We start from the raw sequence: 24,248 nt of genomic DNA on the forward strand, positions 1-24,248 counted from the left end.
AAGATGGTCTTCAGTTCATTCAACAGAGTGTGGTTGAGAATCTGTGGGGTGCCAGGCGTTGTTGCAAGCACTGTTCTAGGCTCACAGCTCCCTGATTGGCTGTCAGTTCTATGAGGTCTTAGAACCTAGGCTGGACATGTAGTAGATGCTCTGTAGTGTTTATTAATCTGAACTTAACCTCAGCTTAGCAGCACTGTTCAGGCACCCGAGTTCAAGCCCACTGGTGTGTCCTGAGGTTTGTAGCTGCCTCTAGCAAGAAAGGGCAGGGAAACGAAGGAACCACAGAAGGGTTGACTGCTTAGGAAAGTTCCATCCTTTACCAGCTGGGTAGCTGTGCAAATCTCTGAGGACGGGTGAGGGTGCCTCCCATCCCTCCCATCCCACATTTGGGAGTGGGAGGACAGAACACATTCTCCATGGGGGAGGGGAGGGAGCTCTGCCCTGTAGGTCCTGGTGGTAGTGAAGTTTCCATAGAGGCTGGGAAACTGGGAGTTCTGGACGCTCTGGGTTGTGGAAGCATTTCCTGAGGCCTCACGCTAGGTTACCTTGTGCTAAGGGATTTGACTTCAACTTTTACCGAGACAGAATTCAGCTTGGCAATGCTTACAAAATGCCATTGTGCCAGTCCTGGGAAACCTTTGCCGGATTTAAAAACTGGAAGAGTTACGAACAAGCTTATAGCAATTACATGGAATGTTTAAATGTGTAGTAATCATGTGTATTAAGACTTAGTGTTCATTGAAACATATCACATACTATCCAAGAAACTGTATTTGTATTCATTCATTTAATCCTTGAAACAACACAGTACAGTGGGTAATGTTAATGTCCCACTTTACAGATGGTGAAACCGTGGCCCAGAGTGGTCACCGAGTGAGTAACTTGCTTAAGGTCTGAATGTAAACTGGGTTTTCTCATATCTAATTAGATAAATTAGATACAGCATCCTTTCAGGGTGATTCAAGTTGATTGGTACACTGAAGAGCCTGGCCCACAGAGGAGCTAGTAAATTCTTCAGTGCATGTTCCTTATATTCTCTGCTTCTGAAGGCATCTCATCTGTCTGGGCACAAAGCAGGTGTCTCTGAACCCCTGCTGGTTGACTGGCAATGTAGCTTTTATCTCCCTAAGGCCAGGGAATGGGAAGACCAGCACTACCATGCACAGAAGATTGGGGAGTGAGTCATTGCCTGTAGCTGTCTAGATAGATCAGGGTTTGCCGTGGTAACAATCCTCAAATCTCAGAGGCCTAAAGCAATGAAGGATTATTTCTTACTCACACCACATCCATCGCATATCTGCTTTATGTTGTTCTCACCATGGGACCCATGCTGATTAATTGGAACGTTCTTGGTCATTTGCACCTGGAGACAGGGAGCACCGTGAATCTCACCCTGGCTCTTAAAGCTTCCACCTAGAAGTGGCATTTCAGTAGCCAAAGCAGTCATATATGGCCATACTTCCCTGCAGGGTGGGGAGCAAAAGAGGACGAAACATTTGGGGAAAAGCACTGATGCCTGCCACCTGCCCAACACTGTGCAATAAGTTATCTCTAACTTATTTCCAAGGTCTAGATTTGAGTGTCCTATGCTTCTGTCACCAGGAACATCAATCATGAATTAGTCAAAGAAATGTCATTTAGGTTAGAGATGAGTTGAGGTGTCACATTTGAAGGGCAGAGGTATGGTGAACAAAAATGCTTATTAGCATAGTAAGAGGTGGTCTGCAGAAGCAACTTGTTCCTCTGACCCTGGACAAGTTATTTTGAGTTCCTTGGGTTCTTCTTTTGCTTATTCATTTATTCAGTCATCAGTTTGTGAGCCCAAGGACTGGTGCAGAGACCCTAGCCAGAGATTCTCATTAAGCACTTGTTTAGCTCCTTGCCTGGCACTTGAGGCTGTGAACTGGGTTCCGGGATCCCTGTTTCCTGCTGCTGGATCCTGTGGCCTTTAAGGAGGGATGGTATTACCTATGGGATGGGAAGCAGGCTCCTGCTCCCTGTCTCTGCCCTGACACATCAATCCTTGGATTTCTTGTCTTCCTCATATTCTGTATGTGGTGAGTAGGGGCAGCCAACTTTCTTGGAAGCAGGAGCAGGCAGAAATACCCCTATAGGCCTTGCCCTTCCCCTTCCACCAATGAGATTCCGAGGCTGAGCTTGCAGGCCTCGGGGTGTGGAAAGGTAAACTGGTGACGTTACCTAAAGGATGGAGTCACATGACGTTACCTAAAGGATGGAGATCAGGCTTGGATGTGGGGTGGTTCTCTGGCCTGTGAAGTGGGTGGAACCCCTTTGTTAATTGCATTTTCCCACCTGGGCCACCCTTGCAGGGTGTCCAAGAGCCGGCTACACTTTGGACCCTGCTTTTGTGCTTTATTGCCTGCTGTGTCCCTGGTGACTTCCAGCAAAGCCAGGAAACACTGGTGGAGGTGGTGAGACCTCAGGTTCTTCTGCTTGTGGTTAACTATCTTTAGGCATGTTTCCTCCTTTTTCAGGGCTTCTGTTTTCCTATCAGGAATACAGGGAGAGGTAATGGTGGTCTACAGCAATGGTCTTGTTTTTGGCTGGTCATTAGAGTGCTCAGGGGACTACATACACAAGTTTTTTGAAAGTCTTTGGGCTAAGTCAATGCCAACATTCCTGGTTTGTCTTATCTTCATTATAGCAATGGGGGTAATTCATAATGTGTCAACATCTGTTTTCTCCCTTAACAGCATGTTTTTTTGGTTCAGACAGGAAAGTGGTATGTTGGACTAGCAAAGGGTCTGACCTGGCCAGTGGGAAACAGTCAGTGCCTTTGCTGGTTAAATGTACCAGTGAAGAATGTTGTCCATCACATAGAGTGGACAGTGATGAGACCAGCTTTCGAGTTGTACCTACTTTGTAGCTGAGTGACCTAGACAAGCCTTTGAATTTTTTTTCTCCCTTTCTTGGACTTGGGTTTTTCATCTGTAAAGTGAGAAGAATCTGCCCTCCCTGTTCCTGGTGGAGTTACTGTGAAGCATACACACTTCAGGTTTGAGATGCAGTATGTGCAGCTCTTGAGTTAGGCTGATATACTCTGTTTTGGGACTGCTGCCATGACTCTGACAGCTCTCAGCAAAGTGCTCACCAGCTGCGGGTTCTGGGAACCCCACTTCCTCCATTCTTGGGCCTGGTGGGGATCCAATGGGGCTGGGCAGGGCTGGGCAGGGCTGTGGTTTTCTCTTAGGAGGCAGCAGGCCTGGTAATCTGAGATACGATGGGCTTGGGCAGGCTTCTGGAGGTCTGTTCTGTCTCCCTCACTCAGCAGCCAGAGAGAAGTTCCTGGAGCCCTGATGTCCATCAGCTGGATAGCTGGAGGGACCGGCCTCTGCCTTCTTGGGCTCTGTCCACCTGTGCCTAGTGGCTGTGAGCTGTGGTGGTGGGGCCTTTGGGATCCTAGTCAGAGGTGCATTCCTGGTGCTGCCTGTCTGTGTCCCCCTGGAATTTGGGAGAGCAGAGGCCAGGCTTTAGTGCATGGGTAAGGTTGGGGGAGAAGTCACGCTGTGGGACTGAGCAAAGGTTGACTCCGAGAAAATGATTGATGAACCTCCCCCTCTCTGGGTTTTCCCTGTCTACCGGTACTAACTACTGGGGCCTGTGCCAGTCTATTTTGCAGGGCCCAAAAAGCTTAAAAAAGAAAAAAAGCTTTGAGGAATGTGTTGTGCTGATACTCAGGGGACGGGCCCTCAAACAGCAGTTGGAATTGCATGAGTGTTCCCTGAATCTCTTCAATCCATACCCTGAGGTCCGAGTGGTGAGCCTGGGAGGGCCAAGGGCAGCAGCATATCCCTGGACACAGTCCTAAAGCAGGGTCTGCAATTATGCATCAGAAGCCCCCCAAGGCACCGTGGGAAACTCGGGCTTATTGGAAAGTGGCAGGTGGGAGTAAGGAATATGATCGTACCAGCTTCAGATTTGGTCTCCCATGGAGGGGCAACTGGACCCCACACACCCTGCTCCAGTTCAGGCCATGGTGTGACTTTCAGCTTTGGGTGTGTTTTGATCCCCAGTCTGGGGTGCCCACTCAAGCTGTGCTCAAAACTCAGCTCTTTCCAGGCCTCCCGGCTGCAGCCTCCAGCTGCTCTAAGGAAAGGCTCCGATTGCCCACTGAGTGACGATTGCTGCAAAGAGACTCTGTTTCCTCTCCAGGTGACCTCCCTGATGTCTGGCTACCCTGTAGCTGGTTTCAGCCCTTTACTTCTGGGCCAGGCAGACAGGATCTGTCCCTGGGGCTTCTTAGGGGAGGGCAGGGTCCAGCCCCAAATGCCAGCCCCAATTGTTCTCACACTCCAGGTCCAGGAAGACTTAGAGCTCCATATTGTTAAAGGAAAAAAAAATATTATTCTGAAACTGTGAACACAGTAAGGTAGACTTTCTTCAGGACTGTCATGATAGGTGTAAAGACTATAACAATGGGGTTTTGCAGTAAGGGAGAGGGATTGGGCTCAACCCCAAATATTACAGGGAAAAGTGGGAATTTACAGCCAGGGAGTATAGTAGGGGGAAGGGTGGATGGATGGAGAATTTATGAGAGGGTAGGGTAGTTCTTTGTTAACAGACCTAACAGAATTCTTGCTGAAGTCAGGCTAGGGTGATCAGATAACATGTGGGGGATGCTGCACTAGGAGGGTGAGGATTTGGTCAGATGTGCAAGGTGACCAGCAATGGAGGGTAGGGGATCCTGGCTAAACTGCCTTAGCAGGATTCTTGCTAAAACTGGAATCTACCAGGACAGAGACAGAAGGGGCAGAGGGCTCAGAGGAGCCTGACTAGCTTGGTCAAAGAGACTGTCAATGTATGAGGCTAGCTTCAGCCTTTGTTCAGTCTTGCCCACGCTTCTCGCATTGGCCTGAGCTCATCACTACTCATGCTTGTCACTCAAGAGTGGTACCCTCTTTGTGGGCATCACTCTCCTGTTTCCAGAAACCCTAGTCTTTTACTTTTCGCATTTACTGGCTCCTTGGCCCCTGGCTCCCTCACAGTTGGCCCCTTGACCACCTTTTGCACCCAGGAAACAGCCCTGGGTGAACCCTCCTCGGCCTTGGTTCCCTGTGGCCCACCAGTGCTGGCTGCCCTTATTTCCAGATCTTTTGGGAGCCTTTTGACTCTGGACAACCCTCACTACTTGACCCTCTTTCCTTGGCCTCTGTACCTTGTGTTTCCTGTTCTCCGCATTCTGGACAAACCAGTCCGACAACTTTATGGATCTGTTTCTCTCCCATAGGCCTTGGATACAACTATCTCAACTGCCTGACCTGGGCCAAGGGAGGTGCCATGGGTGACTCTCCCCTCCCCACCCCCTCCACTGCTGCAGCTCCAGGCCCTTCTGGCCGGATCCCCCCCTACCCCCAGCTGCTTCCTTCTGCTCTCTGTGGCCTTCCCATCCTCCTGGTTCTCTCTGCCCTTCTTGTCTCTTTGCTCACACCTGCACAGATGACCCTGTTGGGTGTGTCTGCTACTCTTGGAGGTGCTCGTGTCTCAGTAGCCAGCTTTTTAGGAACGAGGCCACCCGCTGTTGTGAGAAAAAAGGGGAGTGTGGGGAAAACCTCCTGGCTGCGGGGTGCGGAACCTTCTGCACTTCCTGAAGGCTGGCTTCCACCCCAGCAGGGAACAGTGGCTCTGTGCACCCGTCCTGCCTCTGCTCTCCTTTGTCCTGGTTGCTTCCTGTGAAATGCAAGTAATGATGTAAACAAGGGGCCTGTCAAAAACTAAAGAGCCGGTAGTTGCGCTGAGGTATTCATTCCCAAGGGAGTAGGGAGGAGCCAGTGGCTTGTACCCTGGTGCAAGGGTGCGGTGCGCACATCTCTCTGGGGCTCCTCTGGGCTGGGGAGTCCTGATACTCTCTCCATGGGAAGACAGATGTTGAGGGGGCAAGGGGGAGGTGCCAGCTGGGATTCAGTGTGTTGAGCATCAGTGCCTACCTGGACCTCAGCTCCTGAGGGCCCTCTGAAGGGCCAGGAACTTGTTTCCAGTAGCTGAGGTCTGAGGGCTCCAGCTGCCTGCGTGATCCTGCTTGTCATGAAGTCTCATTTGTACTCCTTTATTTCCAGCCTTCCTGTTGAACATTGAACACTCATCAGAAAGCCTCTTACAGAGTAGGGGAGCCAAACTTATACTTCCCCCATGTCTAGCTACCTTTCTCTGTGGCCTGGGCACTCTGCAAATCCTTAGGGGATCTTTGTGGTGGGCTGGGGGTGGGGCAGGGGACCTCTGCTAGGTAGAGACAGCTCCATACAGGAAGCACTCACTCCCTGCCTTCTAAGTGGCCTCACTCCAATGGTCTGGCCCATCCTGGTTCTAATAGGCATTGTGTCATACCCCTCAGAAGCCGGAGAGAGACTGAGATGGTTATTCTGTTGTCCCTTAGGGGGAAAATCACTCGGAGGAAATACATCAGTGCTTCTGAGTGCAGAGTATTTATTGATGTGTCAGTTAAAGTAGGCTTTTAAACAACATGTATGTATCCCTTTAGTAAGGAGCAAGTGTGCACACCCATCTCATAGCTCCATTTTGCAGCTTGCATTTCCTGAAAGGTACAGGGAGTTTAGTGGTTAAGGGATTGGAGTTTAGAGCTGGGATTTTGGAAAAACTGTTTTTAGCCTGTCCTTGGAGTTGGGCCAGGCCTAGAAATCTGTTGAAACAGCTTTCTTCAGCTGCTAAAATTGGGATGGGTTCGTAACACGAGGACCTTGAGCCTCACTGATGATTGGGGAGGGCCCTGAGAAGGGTCCCTGCCTAGGCCTGGGATGCCTGTGACTCAGCACCCACTGATCCTGGGGGTCTTACAGTCTCATCACAGACTGAGTGGACCTGGCTACAGATGGTCCTCTATATGGAATAACTTAGGTTTCCCTTCTGCCTTGGTCAGAATCCGCTCTTGGTCTTCCTAGGAAGACTTTCTATTTTGGGACCTGGGGAGGACTTGTGAGCGGGGAGCTCTATGAGTTGGTATGTCTGTCTTTATTTCAAAGACTGACACCCCCCCACCCACCCCCCAGCCGCTTCTTGTTCTAGGGAACCGCCTGCAGAGAGCTACAAGCCAAATTTTTTGTGCTATAAACAAGGTGTCAATTCAGTTTTAACTTTTTTTATTTTTAAAAATACATGTTTTATTTTAAAAAATACATATTTGTTTCAAAGATATGATATGTAGTGAAAATTAATGTTTCCACCCCTGACTCCTTCACTTCTGCTCCCCTGAGGCCAAATAAGCATCACCAGATGTTGGGTGCCTAGTGGAGCGTGTCTGCCCTCCTCTTGTTTGTCCCCAAGCCGTACACACCTAATGGTGTTCCGATTTCTACCCTCAAGTTTATCTTGGGATTGTTTGATTTCAGCACACGCAGTTCAGGCCATTCTTTCTAACAGTGGCATGGTATTCCTCTGTGTGGTCAATCATGGTTCACTTTATCAGCCCCCTATGGATGGACACTGAGCTTGCTGTCAGCATTTGCTGCTCCAAGCCACGCTGCAGGAATGCCTTGCATGTACACGCTCAGAGGTCTGTTGTAGTGATGGCTAGATGGGGAATCCAGGCATGGGATGCTTGACCAGAAAAGAAACATGCCGTTTTGATTCCAAGAGGGAGAATGAACATTTCTGAGTTTTCCTTGTGGAAGGATCTTGTGTTTATGCCGTCAGACCCTAGAGCTGGAGGGGCTGTGCTGCTGGGTCGTTCCCATGTGGTCTGAGCGTTTCAGCTCAGGTCAGCCTGCCTGTGGAGCCCCTGGTGTGTGTAGCTTTTGGGTGTGCCCCGTGGGCCATGCAGCCTGTGCACCCAAAAGTGTGATTATAAGAGTGTGAAGAAGGCAGTCAGTGCTGGGGAGGGTCTGGGGAGGCTGGGAGTGGGGAACTTCTCATATGTGGGCTTGAGTGACCCCAGGAGTTTGCAGGAATTGAGCCGGGTATGAAGCCTGGAGTCTTGGAGAAACAAATAAGGAGCTGCGAATCAGTTTTTAGAAGAAAAGATCCTCCTTAGGTTTCAGGGGTTGGTGTGAAGCCTCTTGTCCAGGTCTCACTAGACCATCCGCTGCCCTGAGATCCCCCATCTCCTACCTGCCCAGCAGCCCTGCCTGGCTTTGTGCAACTTCAGGTTGCTCTGGAGAGGACTGCCACCTTGTGATTTTAAAAGCCGGTCTAGAAGGCACCTGGTGTAAATAATAGATGAGTTTTTCTGTTTTGAGCAGGCAGCTTCCTTGAAGAGTAGATGCAGGGGGTGAGGGCAGGTGAGGTTTTCTTCCTGGGGTGGGTGTGAGGGTTCATGTCTACTGGGAATCCTTCTGGGGGTCTTGGGAGTGCTCTGGCAGTTTCTCCACCCCTGTGGCCACCGTGTGTCCCTGAAATGACCATAATATTCCCCCGTCTGGCTCTGGCGACCTCATGCCTAGACAGGACAGGGCAAGAAGGGAGGAGATTTTGGGACTGGCTGGCAGATAGCTCCCCTAAAAAGCCATGTGCTCGGTATGACCCTGCCCTGGTGAGTCTGAGGCCTGCGTCTCTGCCCTGTCTCTCCCACCATTGCCCTTACATGCCGCCCCGTGAGAAGTCCACAGCTTCCCATGCCCACAGCTCTATTGTATGGGGCCTGGAGCTTGGCGGCATACAAGTTTCTATTGTGGCCGGGTGGCAGCTAGGGCTGACCTGTGGGGCTGAGGAGGTGGGGCCTGGGGCCTGACAGTGGAACTATTCATGGGCTCTGCCCCGTTTCCTACTGCCTCCCATTGTGGACAATTTTGGGGGGAGGGGAGGGGAGGAGGAGAGGGGGTGGCCAGTGCAGCTATTGTTCCTGGCAGTGGGAGCCCATTATGCTTAATAGAAGTCCTTTGGTGAACAGATCTTAGCCACTCCAGGGCCCCTCTCCTGTTCTCTGATGCTGGGTGAGCTGCCTAGCCCGACCCTGCCCTCTCTCAGCACTCCCCATCACCGGAAGTCTGGAAGGATCCTGCCCTTTGGGTACCTCTGTCAAGACTCCCCTTCCTCCCTCTCAAGTCCCCAGGTTCTGCCTGGAACCTCCCTGGGTAAGAGTGCTGAGCATCTGGGCAAGGAGTGGGGATGCCCAGCCACCTGCCCACTGCCTCTGGGAGTGGGTTTCTGCTTGAGCTCTCTCGGCCCAGCTGCATCCTTGGGTGGGGGCCAGGCGTGTGCCTGGGTAGCTGTCAGTCTTAGGCCCCCACTTTCCTTTGTACCTCAGCGCCCGGTGTCCCTGTGCCTGGCTGGAGTACTCAGCTGCAGAAAAGCCTGCTGGCTGGCCGGCCGGCCTGCAGCCTCCTCGCTGCCTGAGCCACAGCCATTTTTCTTTGTTCTGCCATCTCCGGGCTCTTGAATCTTAGGCAGGCGGTGGCAGGCTGGGCAGGCAGCAGGCAGCGGGCACACAGCACCAGCGGAAGCCCTTGTGACATGAATCTCCCCACTGAGCCGATGCTGTGCGGTCTGCTTGCTGTACCGTCACTTCCCCCAGCTGGACCCCCGGCTCCCCAGTGGTGCTGAGATTTCTCTTTGTTTAAAGAGGGTCTTGCCATCTTATTGGATCACAGTGCTGCTGGCTTGTACAGTGGGGACAGAGAAAGGGCTCGCCTGTTTGTGCCACTGAAGATGTGTGAGAGAAGGAGGACTGAATTCACGGACGCCTTTGGGAGCACTGTCCTTCTGATCTTTGGCAGAAAAAGCCATTCCCAAGTGCAAAATGTGATCTTCCTTTACCTCCTGGTCCTTCTGCATGAAAGAGTCATGTCAGGACAAACTTAGCATTTAGTGGCAGGGGTAGTTGAGAAAACAGTGATTTTTGTTTTTTGGGTTTTTTTTTTTTCTTTCTTTCTTTTGAAGGGTCTCTATGTTTGTGGTATTCAGTATTCTTGCCTGGAAAATTCCACGGACAGAGGAGCCTGGCGGGGGCCGCAAGAGTTGGACATGACATAGCGTGCACGCGCCTCATATACACACACACACACACACAGAGCACGCGCCCACCCACACCCACACACACATACACACCCATCATCCCCTGCCCCTTTGCATCTGAATATCTCTTATCCTCAGTTTTTGGTAGGCAAATTGAGCTTCCTCCTGGGGGGTCGGATTTTACCCAGTGTGAGGTCACAGCCCAAGCTGAGGGTTACTCTGGAAAGAGGGTTACTCTGGAAAGAGGGTTACTCTTTCTGAAAGTGTGCCTGCCCCAGCTCACAAATCTCCAACTTTCTTAACTGCAGCCGAAGTCTGTAATTGTCCCCCCGCCTTTGACATAGAGTTGTTTGGTATGAGAACTCCTGAGCTCTCACTGCTTTCTGTGTTTAGCATTTTATTTTATCTTTCCAAAACCCATCCATCTTGAGATCAGCCTGGCTGTCTTATCTGACTCTTTATCAGCCAACCTTATATATTAGGAAGCAGGTCCCAGGCCTGGATAGGGTTGCCTCCTTGGAGTGCCCTTATTGCAGCAAATGTTGAACCAGACTCAATAAAAAGAGCTAGGTTCGCTGTCATATATGTTGAAACACAGATGCACCTTTTAGGGTTTTTTGTTTGTTGTCGTTCTGTCGCTAAGTTATGTCCATCTCTTTTGTGACCCTATGGACTGTAGCCCACAAGGCTCCTCTGTCCATGGAATTCTCCAGGCAAGAATACTGGAGTGGGTTGCCTTTTGCTTCTCCAGTGGATCTTCCCAAGCCAGGAATCAACTCCCTGTCTCCTGCATCGGCAGACGGATTCTTTACTGCTGAGCCATCAGGGGAGCCCAGTGTTTAGGGTAGTTGGGCCCAAATGAGGGTGGGAAAGGCCATGAGTGAGGCAGCATGCTGCTCCGGGAAAGCACAGGGAGGTAAGGTGAAATGTTGTGTCCCAGCTGTGCTGCTGGCCTTCCGGGTGACCTCGGTCACTCATTTCCATGGGCAAAGGTCTCTGGAAAATGGAAAGGTTGCTCAGATGAACTTTGGTTGTTTTTGAGCCGTGACTCTTTTTGAGTTCTATGAACCTAAGTCCAAAATGCTCGTTCACTACACTGAGCCCCTCTCGCCAACTCTGGGTACTTTTTTGGGAGAAATATCATTGGACGGGGTTAATGGAGGGCATCTCTTCCCAGGGTTTTTTTTCCCTCAGGTTCTTGAGGGGCTGGTAGTGGTGATGATGACCTCCCCAGATGTCTGTGGTTTTCACTGGGAAACCCACCCACCGTGAGCCCAAAAGCACACGGCAGCCCTCGGGGCTGAGTGTGGCATTGGGAGCCCACTCAGACAGACAGTCCTGCCTTAGACAATAGCATTGACCCTTTTCTTGGACGTACCACACTCCGTCTCTGGTAAACCTGGGAGGGGGGAATGAAGGCTGTTTATGTCCTGCCAAAATGAGGCCAGGCTGTTAAAAGTAGAAATAAAACTTATAAGACAGAGATACCCTCTGTATTTAAATATCCTCTTTAGTTCTGGGAGGTGGGGATGGGAGTTAGGGGAGTAGGGGGTAGGAGGCTGAGGTTACATTTTGTCTCTATTTTGTTAAAAATTCCAGGAGGCAAAATGGGTTTCTGGCTCTTCATCTGCCTTTCCCCACCCAACCTCTACCCCCTGGGGGGCCTCCTGTGTTCCCTGGCTTTCCTGTCTTTGTCTGCTGGGCTGGGATTGGCCTCCTTGTCACAGCTCTGGGCTTTGTGCTTCTGCCCTGCCCTGCGTCACAGGAGGCCTGTGCTCTTGGAAAACATCCAAGGGGCAGGGAGCCCAGCTTTGATAAACATTTGGTTAGAGTAGCTTCCACAGCTGTGAAATGGGAATAAAAATAACCTGTGAGGATGCACTAAAATACCAAATAAATTCCACAGTTAAAACATCCCTCCAAGAAAGCTGATGACATCCCTAGTTAAGATGGGTGAGCTTGCCCCTGTCACTTGCCCTAAAGGTCCTTTGGCTCCGTCAGCGCTGTTTCTTTTCACTCAAGGCCTCTTACACCCTCACGGTTCAGAGTATTGCCCGCAGGCCTGTCAGTGGGCCGGGCTGGCAACACCTGGGAGCCTGTTGCCCTGCCGACTCACCCCACAGCAGCTGAAGCAAAATCTGCATTTAACAAGATTCCTGGGTGATTTGCATGCACTTTCAAGTTTGAGAGGCTCTGTCTCAGACACCTCCATCCTGCCCTGCCCCACCTTCAAGACTGTTTTCTCTCTTTTGTGGTTTAGCTGTCTTCACCCTCCTGCCCTGCTTAAAGTTGCCAACTTTAAAGGGGTCTGGCAGCTCCTTCTCTGGGACACGAAGATCGCAGCAGGTAGCCCAGGGCACTGGGGGTGTCTGGGAGGTGGGTCTGGGAACCGTGGAAGCCGCCTGAGCTGGCAGCTGCGGGTGCCTCCTCCAAGCCTGTCGACGAGGTCAACTCTGGGGCACCGGGCCGAGGAGGTAATTGGAGCCCTTCTTTGTGAAAGGGGGCTAAGAGCCTCCCTCGGCCATCTGGTGCCACTTGCCCCACCCCATCCATCCCAGCTGGGCTACAAGGAGATCAGAATCAGGTTGTAAATGTTGTTTGCTTTTTGTAGACACACGAAGCATCCTATAAAAAGATTTTTGGTATATGTTGACGTTCAAATAAATAGTCCAGAAAACAGACTGTAAGTTTATTTTTTTGTAGTATTTTTTTTAGCGGGAAAAATGCTTGAAATGATTTTCCTGATTTCGCTAAGATGGCCTGCCCTCCCCCTGCCTTTAGGTAGAGGTGGGTGGAGGGCCTCTGGGGGTGAGTGTGGGGCCCCAAGCCTGGGGATGCCCCTGGCTGTCTGGAACTGTTTTAGGTACTAAGCTTCTAATCTCTTTGCAGATTTTTCTCAGCTTTTTTCATTAGAGTCCCACCATTGATTTGTGTTTTTTAAAAAAAACATCTGCTTCTCCCTTCCCCTCCCTGCTTATTCCTCTTCTCTTCTACATTTTCAACGCATTTCATTTTACTTATTTTTGTCCAGGAGGCTTCACCTTTTATAGCTTGTTGGGAAAGTTTGCTTTCTTCCCTCTGTGAGACTGACCCCAGGCTCTTTGCCTTGCTCAGAGGCCAGGAGCCAGGCTCTGCCCTGGCTTGGCAGCCTTGCTCAGAGCTTGGCGAGCCCTGTCAGCTCTGGGCAGAATTAGGGGGTGCCCCCCGAGTGCTTGTGCCTTGGTGCCATCCACAGGGCCTGACCCAGAGCTCTGTTGAGACTCCTGGCTGCCACCATACTGGCTTGTAGTGGTTAAAGCTGCCGCTCTAGGGAACATTTCCTGACCAGCTTCCTGCCGCCTCTTCCCTTCCTGGGCCCGGTCCTGCCCTCCTGCACCTGCCTGACACCATTTAGCAGGGGGAAGCGTGTCCTGAGCCCCTTGCGTCAGGTGCAGGTCTCACTCGAGTTCTCGGTCTCCACAGCCCCACTCTAGGTGCCTGGCAACAGCAGCAGCAGCCAGGACATGTAGAAACAGGTCCCGAGGTGTTCATCTCCCACAGTAAAAGCCTTTCCCCCCAGGGACTCGCAGAGCGAGTTAGTACACTCATGGGTTGCTGGACACTTGGCTTCATTCATTCGTGACTGTGGCCTTGCCTCAAGCCCTTTGTGGAGAACCTCAGGGTGGACAAAAGGCCCAGTCCCCTGGGTCCTGAGGTCCAGAGATCACAGCATGTAGGGTTCATGGGTTCTTGTCCATGTTGGAGATGTCACTTTAAACTGGGCCCGGATTACCACATCTTGTGTGCATCTGCTTGTGAATGTAGACATTTCATGTACACATAGGGTTTTCAGAAACAGGCTTGCTGTGGTTACCTGGGCTCAGGGCTCCCCATTCTCATTTAAACAGGTGGTTTCACATTCAGCGGCAGAGGGAAGGCCCCTGGGAGGCCAGCACGGTGCCAGGCCTCCTTCCCCACAGTCCTTTGAGAGGTAAAACGGCAGCAGCTGTGGGTGGCCTGGCCCTCTCTCACCTGTGTGGGCAGGCAGGTGAGGCATGACTTGCCTGATGTATCATTTTCAAGATCTCTCTTTGGGCCCCAGGATTGTTTGTTGCCCAAATGTTTTCTTCTCTTTTTTTAAAGAAACATGGCCACTACTTCTACATTTTACTTGAGGCGAGTTAATTTTGTAAACTCTTTCTGCATTTGTTTTGTTTGTTTTTTGATCATTCCTCAAGGTAAGACTCAGGTTATGCATTTTCGCCAGGAACACCACAGAAATGACTTGTCCTCAGTGCATCCTGTCAGGAGGGACGGCCGTTGGCTTGACTCATTGCTGGTGATGACAGTGGTGGTCATTCCGTTAAAGGTGATATCTGCAGGTTTCTCCACTGCTAAGTTACTATCATGCTCTTTGTAATTAATAAGTGTTCTATGGGGAGATACTTTGAGACCATGTAAACATGCTGTTTCTAATCAAACTGTCATTGACTAGTTTTAGAGCCTGTTACGGTCTAAATGTTTTTGTGTGTTTCCCCCACCCCGCCCATTCACATACTGAAACTCTGTCTGGTGCCTGTCTTGATGATGTTAGGACTCGGAACCTTTGGGAGGAGCTTAGGTCATGGGGGTGGAGTCCTCAAGAATAGGATTAGTGCCCTTGCAAGAGACCCCTCAGAGCTCCCTTGCTGCTCCACCATGTAAGGAAGCTGTGAAGAGGTGCCAGCTTTGAACCAGGATGAGGCTTTCACCCCACCCTGTCGGTGCCTTAATCTTAGACTTCCTAGCCTTCAGAACTATGAGGAATAAACTTCTGTACTTTAGAAGCTGCCTGGTCTGTCAGTTTGGTCCAGTCTGGTATTTTGTTATAATAGCCAGAACAGACTTAAGAACCCATTATCAGTTATTTCTGTCATTCTGGAATTCCCCAACCTCAAATTCTATGGTTACTGAATGGTGATGATTTAATGACATGAATTTTTACATTTATCCTTCTGCTGTAAAGAACTTTCCCTTCCCCTCCATTTATATATTATTTGTCCATTTATATGTATTAAAATGGACTCATGGGTTCCTACTTTATCCAGTGAGTTAAAATGCATTAATATTATTTGTTCTGATGCACACACAGTTGCAGATTGGGCCAATGGGGAGTCCCTTCAAACTGTCTGCTGTGAAGGACAGCTCTTAAAAATGTGGCTTTTCAGGTCTGTCACATTCACTACTGAACGAGTCTCCATGTGCAGTTTGGAAAAAGCTCCTTGAGTGATTCCCCTGTTCTGTGGAATTTGGGATCAGCTGGGCCAGACCCATCATTTTCAAGCGTGTATGTCATAGAGCCTCCCCTTCCCCCTAGCCACTTAAAGAGAACTGCTCTGCACACCTCATGCTGGGTTTCTGGGTCAGAGTCTCTTTGTACAAAAGCTCCTGTAGCTTAAAAAGTAATAAAAATAGTAAGTTTGAAAATCGCTGGATTAGGTGACCTCCATTCGAGGCCCAGCATGTCTCCCGCTGAGTCCTCGCCTCACTGCTTCCTCTGTCCCACGTCCCTCCATCCCTTGACTTCTTTCCTGGTGTCAGCACTGAGGGAGACAGATGTCTCCTCCCCAGATCAGCGAGGGGCCCCTTGGTGCTCCTCAGACTCAGCAGGTCTGGGGGTTGTGGGGTTTTGGTGGTGGAAGCTCATAATGCAGTGTTGGTTAAAAACAGAGTTTCAGACAGGAAGCCAAGCTCTTAGAATCCCAGGCCCATTGGAGAGCCCGGTGGGGCTCAGAGCTGGCAGCCCAGGTGTTCCTGGACTTCCACCTGGAGGCCTTCCCAGGTCCGGCGGTCGAGGGCCTGAGAGTCTCTGAGCTCGGAACCTCCCTTCCCCCACACCTGTGTGGCAGGGCTTGTCACCCGGTGATGAGGGATGGTTGGGGGTGGGGGGCAGGGGGTTGAGGGGCCCAGCCTAACTCCCGGCTGACTTTGTCGTGTTTTCCCATGGTGAAGAGTCAAACTTCCGGACCCCTGTGGTAGTTGCTGCCACCATGTCCATTTTTGCACTGTTTGTGGCAGACCCTGAGTGTGGAGACTTGGTCCTAAAGGGTATGGGTTAGAGTAGGACTTAGACACTTCTGACTCTGAGGGTGAGTCGGAACCGAGTGGGGAGCCTGTGGACTTGAGGCCCTCTTTCCCCTGTAAGAGTAATAGTGCCCCTAGGCTGAGGCACGACATGACATCCTTCCTGTGTGTGAGATTCCCTTGGGCAGTGAGGCAGCCTACTGGCCTGCCTTTATGACCATCCCGTTTACCCATTTCCCTTGAAAGTCACCTGTCTCTTCGTAGACCTCTCACCTTGGGCTTCCCTGTTCTTTGGCCTGTGAATGGTCCCCAGTACACAGTGGGCTCTGAGGACCTGGAAAGTCGAAGGCCTATGGTGCACTGTTTGGAGGTGCAGCAGGGCCCCCAACTCTGTTGGGAATATGGCTGCCCTTCCTGGGGATCGGCCTGTGGGCAGATACAAGTACTGGGAGCCTCAAAGTTCAGGTGGAAAGGTTGAATCTTGGTCAGTGGCCAAGTTTGGAGAATGAGGCAGGGAGGAGCCAGCAGAATAACTTGGTAGAGTTTTAGCTCAGGATATGGGTGGATGGTGTTGTCAGGTCAGCACAGTTCAACTGGGTTCTTTGCTTGGGGCTCTCACGTGGCCCAAATCAAGGGGTTGGCAGGGCTCTGTTCATTCCTGGAGGGAGGATTTGGGGCAGAATTTAGTTCCTTGCTGTTTGTTTTAGAACTGAGGCTGTGTTTCCTTGCTAACTGTCAGCCAGGGCTCCCCTGAACTGCTGGAACTTCTCTCTGCTCTTTGCAGGTAGCTTCTCTGTCTTAGATCCAGCAACAATGCATTGCATCCTTCTCATACTTGGAATATGACTACTTCTACCCTCAGCTGGGAGAAAGCTCTGCTTTTAAGGGCTCATCTAATTACATTGGACCCACTCAGATAGTTTCCCTATTTTAAGTAAATTGATTATTCATCTTGATTACATCCGCAAAATCTCATTTGTCCTTTTATATGGTTATAAATTATACTTCCTGTTTTTTTTTAACTTTGCTCAGTAAAAAGATGGCAACTAAGATATTTTTGAAATCTTCCCAGAGATCTGTGTATTGAGTGAGCACGCCTAATTTTACTTTATCCTAAAACCCCACAAAAGTTAAGATAAAGGGAATTTTCAAAAAGGAATCACTCTACAAGGACATGGAGAATGGCAAAGGAAACAAAAGCAAGAAAAAATGTGCAAATCAGGAATTGGATGGGTGAGTGACCCACTTTGAAATGTAGGAATTGGTGTCACCATATTATTGTTTTAGGGTGGCTTGAAGGGGAGGAGCCTCAGAGGTAGCTAAATATAAGAACTGTTTGAAGGCAGTTCATGTGGTTAAACCCCTTTCCTTTCTCCATGGTGCTTGGTGACTGCCTCTTCCCTTTAGCAGGACATTGGAGATTCCTTCTACTGAAGGAAAAACCAAGGCCTGGGAGATTCCAGTTGTTCTTAGTAGTTCATATGAAGAACATCTCCATTCCCCAGCCTTCTATCCCACTTGGCTTCTAGAACTCTGACAGCCAGCCCCTTACCTTCCAAGCAGGAGATTAAGAGTCCTCACTGAGGAACCTGACTGACCTAAAAGGAAAGAACTAAAGATGCTGACAACAGGGACTTTCTAGCAGATAGGCCAGCCAGATCGCCCTGCACAGAAACTCACCTGCCCAGGGACTCAGGGCTTCTAGTCAATTCTTAGGCATTTACTTTTAGTCATGAGGATTACTAATGATTGCTAATACCTGAAGAAAGTACCTAACGTGAAAGGAAGCAAAACAAATGAGGCGGGGGAGCAACTTGAGATAAATATTCTACTTGGAGAATATTTTGAAAAAAATTAGACATTTTCTCAGAGAGATAAAAGAAGTACCTATGAAATAGGAATAGGATATTATACAAAAGGAACATTTAGGAAACAAAAAAAAATATTAAAATTTTTAAAGAATAAGGGCAGAGCAAAAATATCAAATCATTAGAATAATTATAAATTTGAAAGAGTTTTCTGGAAAATAGACAAGAAAGATGAAGAAGAGATGGAATATAGAGCAGAAGAGGTAAGGTAAAGAATCAGCTCAGGTTCCCTTATCCATTAATAGGAGTTGCAGAGAAAAATGCAAGTGGGAAAATCACCCAGAAAAAAATCTCCTATAAGGATATAGGTTTCCATATCAGATGGACTCATCAGATGTTGAGCTGAGTAGATGAAGATAGGCCAGTACCCTGACCAGCTAGAGCATTACCTTGAAATGTCAGTGTGCTGGGAAGAAAGGGATGGTCCTACAAGTTTACAGAGAGAAACAACTAGGTTAATACAAAATCAGGAATCTGAGTGGTTTCAGACTTCTCAATACCCTGGAATGTAGAAGATGGTAGGGCATTGCCTTTAGTGTTCTCAGTGGAAATGACTCCCAACCTAGAATTCTATACACAGCCAAACTTTTATTCACAAATGAAGGTAAAATAAAGATGTTTTCAGACATACAAGGTCTGAAAATTTTTCCTTTTGCCTTGAAGATTTCTTCCACAAAGGTGAGCAAAGACTGGCTCTTTCATAGGCTGTATCCCAAATGAGGCCAAGGGAGTTCTGGGCACCAGTCCAGATTAAAGTAGCTCAGAAGGTTCCAGGAGAAATTTCTTCTGGAAGAAGAACTAGAAATAGAACATCTGATGTGAGTGAACTTATTGAGAGGAGATTTGGACAACTGACAATTGAATTTGGGATTGAATATTAATAATTCATAGAAAATTAAACAGAAAAAATGAGGATTATTAACTCTAGAGAACAAAAAGTTGTCTAGGAAAAGTAATCGTGGCTTACATGGCTCACTGTGATGACTCACGTGGTCCTAATAATGTAGACTCTGAAAATTAGTGTCGCAGTGGGTATGATTGGAATGGAGATATGGGAAAGGAGTGTGAGGGGAGTGGTTTGGGACAGGTGGCTTGTATAAGAGTAGAGTTACATTTTCGTCTTCCAGGGCAGGAAGTGGAGAGGTAACACCTAACAATGAAAAACCAGGGAATAGTAATACAAGCATAGCATGTACTGAATTTTCTAAGACATTTGGAATGTTAACATCAAGATGAGCTAGAAGTTAAGGGAGGCCCTGGAAAGGGCCTTCGGGCCAAGGATCTGTTTTTGTTTGTTTGTTTTTGTCTCAACACAGAATTTACAATCATTGATTCTTGCAGGGATATGTTCAGGAATAATTTTGAAAAAAATGAAAATAGCAAATCTAGAACACGTCGCCTGTGATAAGGGCAAGTATTGTTTCACAGAGCTCAGATGTGCATGGGAGTATGTGTGCACTGGATTGATTGTTCAGTGTGCTTCTCGTGTGTGCCAAGCTGCTTCAGCTGTGTTTGACTCTTTGCGGCCCTGTGGACTGTAGCCCACCAGGCTCCTCCGTCCATGGGACTCTCCAGGCAAGAATACTGAAGAGCTTCTTACTGTGGGGCATCGTAAAAAATTTGAAAGCCATTGTCATTGGCTTCTCACTGCCAGTTCTCTTTGTACACTTCTGAATTGTCTAAGTATTTTACAGTTCAGCATGTGCTACCTTTTTCATTAAATAAAGCAGAGAGATGGAGGAAGAAACAATCTTACAAGTTAATATAATCCCAAAGTAGATGAGCCCTATTTACAGTGATTGCAGAGGTCATCACACTTGTGGGCCTGCATCTTCCACCAGCAGTGGCCACAGTTTACATTTTAGGACAAAGGTGGTCATGGTAAGTGCCACAATAGAAGCCTTTTTAGAAAATCACTTGTAAGCCTACCGACCCAGACCCACGGAGCCATTTTCATGGTTTTAGCTTCCATTTTGACCTTTAGCCGCATGCTTACAAATAGTTTCATAATTGCAAGCTAGGATATTTAGATTTCGAATGTTTAACTCATTCTTTTTCTTCTTTTGGTTTCTTTCCTTGAGGCAAACTCTGAGTCATGAGTTTATTGGATTAAGGGTAGGACTTCTCTCTCTCTCTCTTTTTTTTTTTTTAATTTGAATGTTTGTAACTGTATTGCTTACCAAAGGGTAGTAACAGCTTATTCCACTCCCAGCAAGGTATGAATGCAACAGCCTCACCATGGGATTGCCAACAATAGTGGTGGTGATTTTGCTAAAATGTGTAAAACACTATCTGTGAGTTGTCTTTAATTTCATTTCCGGTGACTTTGAATAGTTTTCCATCTAGGAATTGTTTTGTTCTTCAGTTTTAGTATAATGCCCATATCCTTTGTCCTTTGGTCTAAAATCAGAGTCTTTTGTTAAGTATGAATTTCTATGTGTTGGACATAGTATTTACCCTTTGTCATAATCACTACAGCTGCAGATAATTTATCATTTGTTTCCTTTTTAATTTTATGTTACTTTTAATTATTATATGGGAATTTAGAAGCATATCTGTTTTATATTGATGATTTTGTACTTCAGTTAGCTTAAATGTGGATACCCTGTTCTTGCGTGTGTGTGTGTGTTTACTATTTAGATTGACTTTAGTGTATTATTCAATTCCTCTCAGATTGCTAACCAGCTGTCTTAACACTTAAATAATTCTGACTTTCCCCCTTGTTTTAAGAAGTTGATGTTTGGACAAACACAGTGCTTCCTACTTGCCATGTAAACGCTTTATTCTGTTATAATAACTTCTGGAGTTGAGACAGTTTGAGCACTTGGAATTAAATAATTGTTTTCTCTGCAGAAAACACAACATAGCTTTTGGAGAGTTTTCAGTTGTGGTGGTCATTAGTAGCTGTGAAAATTTATTTATCTTCTGTTAAGAAGCAGAATTTTTAGTCTGTGTATGTATTTTAGGGTAAATGCTTTTGGTGTTGATTGAATTCATTAGCTGGTACAGAGCTGAGTTTTGCCTTCCTCTGATGTGACTCTACTCGGATTAGCAACTATGGTGAGAAGTGAGGGACCATAGTCACTCTGGAGTCATTTTGGCTGACTTCTGGGTCGGATCTGGTTCTAGTTTCAGCACCACCATCCTCGTCACCTTCTGGGGTTCTTTGAAATGTGGGTAACACTTCAGGCTGGTGGGGGAGCACTCATCAGTCTTTTCTCCTTCCTTGAAGTTCTGAAGCTGCCAAGCCAGACCTCAGATGCTCATTGCCTTCATTCTGCCCCAAACCCAAGGCTTTGTGTTGGAGGATGTGGCTTAGGCTGGGGTCCAAACAAATCTCACTGTTACCTCCTTCCATTTAAATTCAGAACTTGCCTATGCGGGGACCTCGATCTTCTGGCTGAAGCTTAAGACCTGCTTCTCTACCCACCCTGGTCCCAGGACAGAGCTGGCGGGTCGAGAGCAAGAGGCAGCTTTTCCTTGCTGCTCCTTTGATGAAGTGTGGTATAGGACCCCTCTCCCCACCTCCTGGTCAGTTGAGTGCCTTCTCTTCCCCTGGGGAGGAATAAACAAGTGGGTGAAGAAAGACTAAATGGCACTGTTTCCCTTCAACAGTTTCCTCTTCTGTGGGTTGGAATTGGGAAATAAGTGCCATTAAAACACCCTACCTCAAGACCTCATAAGGTTATTTTGGTCCAACAAAAATGGTGCAATGTTCAAGCAAGTGTTCTGGGGGTGAGTGGCAGGCATGTAAGGTGACTTATCTGAGTGTGATACATCATCTCATGGATGATTAGGGTGTTAATTTCTGATCATTCCCTAGCATGGACCTGGCTAGTATAGTTCTGAGTGTTTAAGTTACCATGGAGTGAAGGCTTGGGGTTTATATCACAGTTGTTGAGATTCTTTGGGTTTGAACCCTGACATTTATAAAGGCAGAGTTATTTCCTGGTTGAGTCTTTGTGGGGTGAGACCCTGGGAGCCCAGTGGAAGGGGGGGGAACAGATGGTGAGAAAACCAGCCCCCTGCAGAGAACCCACACTCAGAGCACTGGCTTCCTGCAGCCTGCCTGTCAAGGAGCTCCCTCTGGCCATTCCATGTTCTCCCCATGTACCTGGCCGGAGCAGAAGGAGATCAGGGATCTCCACGTGGAGAGTCCATGTGTCACCTCAGGGTCAACATTTTTCAGAGGCCCTGGGCTAGGGGGCAGGAATGAGGTCTGCCATGCTATGGAAAGCATACAGGCCAGTGCTAATTAGCTGGTGTCTTTGTGGAGCCAAGGTCCAGGAGAAAGAAGGGAGCCTGGCTTTGTTTACTGCTTCAGAGCTTGGAGGAGAGTTCTTTACTATGGTTAGGTTAAATGACTCCAAGGAGCACCCTTTAGGATTCCTAAACTTCGGGGTATTGTGCCTGAGCAGCCCTCCCCAGTCTCTGGGTCCCTTAGGGATTGGCCCCATTTTAGCTGAGGCCCTGAGAGGCAGACCTTGCTCAGGGTCAGGTCATGTGGCCAAAGGAAGGACTCTGCCCAGGAGTTCCTGTTCATCTCCTTGCAGCCATCCTGTGTGGCCCAGGCTGTGTTCAGGTCCTCTGTGTCCCCGGGTTCAGTATCTTCCCTTGGTATGTTATGCATGTGTTCACATGCATTCTGGGAGGGGAGTGTTGTAGAAATGCTGCTCTGCTGGTGGGACGGGGAGGTGGGGATGGGCTGCTGGGTCACTGCCCCCTCCCTGGCTGGTTTCAGGCCAGGCAGGTTGGGTACTCCCAGCTGGGTCTTGACCATACTCCCGTCCGTCTGGGAGGGAGGGGGCCAGTCGGCAGTGGTGTCCAGTCTCTGCCTGTTGGTTGGGTCTGCTCTGTGGGAAGGATGGTGGAGCAGTCAGAGTAGCCATTTCCAGAGGGATGTGGTTTCATGTGCCTGCCTGGCAGCACTTTCTCAGAACATTACAGACCAGGGGTCAGGCCGCCAAGGCTGCCTCAGCAGGAAGGGATTCTGTGGTGGCTGCTCCGTGGCAAGGCGCAGAAGCTGGTCTCTTACTGGCAGCCGTGGGTGGGGTGTCTCCCCACTGCCAGAGTAGCCTTGTTTGTTTTTGCTCTAGGCCCTGGGTTACCTCTTGTTCCTCTCCTCACCCTGGGAAGTAGGGTGAGTTCCGGGGCTAGGCGTGGGCATTTCCAGTGAGCCTCAGATCCCACCCCGAGGGTCAGTTTGAGGCACCTTCCCCACCATTCAGCCACTGTTGGGAGCAGCGGATAGTGGAGGAGTTAAGGGTCCCCCTGGGTTGCCGTTGTGGTTTATGAACACAGTGAAGGTGGACCAGGCCCTCGGAGTTCACTCCTTTTGAGTGCACCCTCCTTTGTAGGCTTAGGACACAGATAAAGGAGAGGGCCCCACCCTTCACCCTGTGCAGTTCAGTGTTCTATAATTAAGCTTTACTGTAGCCCAGGGAGGCCAAAACAGTGGCCCTGAAGGGTGGGAGGTTAGGCAGGGGAAGGGGGAGTGGGGTGAAGACTGGCTGCTGTGGGTTCACAGGATCTCTCCACCCAGGCCAGGGTGCTCCATCTTCCTCACCTCTTGAGGGCTGAGCTTGAGAGGTTGTCTCAGAAAATACTAGATGAACAAATGTGACTTCTCCTGACTGGCCACTGTTAGGTCATGCCCAGACTTGCTCTTTCATCTCTTCTTCCCAAACTCGACTCTGACTAGTCGAGCCCTCATTTCTTTGTTTTGTTCCCTCAACTCCTGGTTGCTTAGCCCCAGGTAGCGGTGGGCGGGAAGAACGTGGATTGTGGGGACCACTGTCTCCACCCCCATGTTGCCTTGGTTGGGGTCCTGAACCCTGGGCTTTTTGCCTTGCTGTTGGGGAAGCCACATGACCTTTCTGAACGCCTATTTCACTGTTGTGAAGTGGGGGAATAAATACCCAGTGAAGAGGTGATGACCTAAATGTTTGGGAAGGTTCCCAGCAGAAGTCCACAAGACACTTTTTAGAAATTGCCATTCTCCATTCTTTCAAAATTTTCCTCTTATTCTTTCGGCTGTTTATGGAAAGTTGACTTCACTGATTTTTGTCTAACCTGTAGGTGGCATTGATATTAAACCTATGTCTGGACTACTGAAAAAACACAGGGGGCAATTTGGGAATTTCTGGAGTCTGAATCTGTATCTTGCCTTTGCTCCTTCCTTGGGGAGCAGATTTTGGGGAGATGGTTCGAAAAATTGAACCTGCCATCTCATCACTCTTCCTCTCTCCACAGATCCTGCTTCTCAGAAGATGCACTATTATAGATATTCTAACGCCGAGGTCAGCTGCTGGTACAAGTACCTCCTTTTCAGCTACAACATCGTCTTCTGGGTGAGTGGCTGAGAGCAGCCATGTTCTCTGTCCTTAATTAGTAAACTGTGCTTCTTTACATACTTTG

The 24,248-nt window shown here is 48.8% G+C and overlaps 1 protein-coding gene across 1 annotated transcript in view; it reads left to right on the forward strand.

Moving 5' to 3' along the window:
* The window catches only part of TSPAN14 (tetraspanin 14), a 53,033-nt gene that overhangs the window by 1,682 nt on the left and 27,103 nt on the right, over positions 1-24,248 (forward strand). The window contains exon 2 of the mRNA XM_043925115.1: positions 24,084-24,181. Within this exon, the coding sequence (XP_043781050.1) occupies positions 24,101-24,181 (81 nt within the window). The 5' untranslated portion in view covers positions 24,084-24,100. The remainder of the gene's footprint in view (positions 1-24,083; positions 24,182-24,248) is intronic.

This window comes from Cervus elaphus, chromosome 15 (genome assembly GCF_910594005.1).
Source record: "Cervus elaphus chromosome 15, mCerEla1.1, whole genome shotgun sequence".
Lineage (NCBI taxonomy): Eukaryota > Metazoa > Chordata > Mammalia > Artiodactyla > Cervidae > Cervus > Cervus elaphus.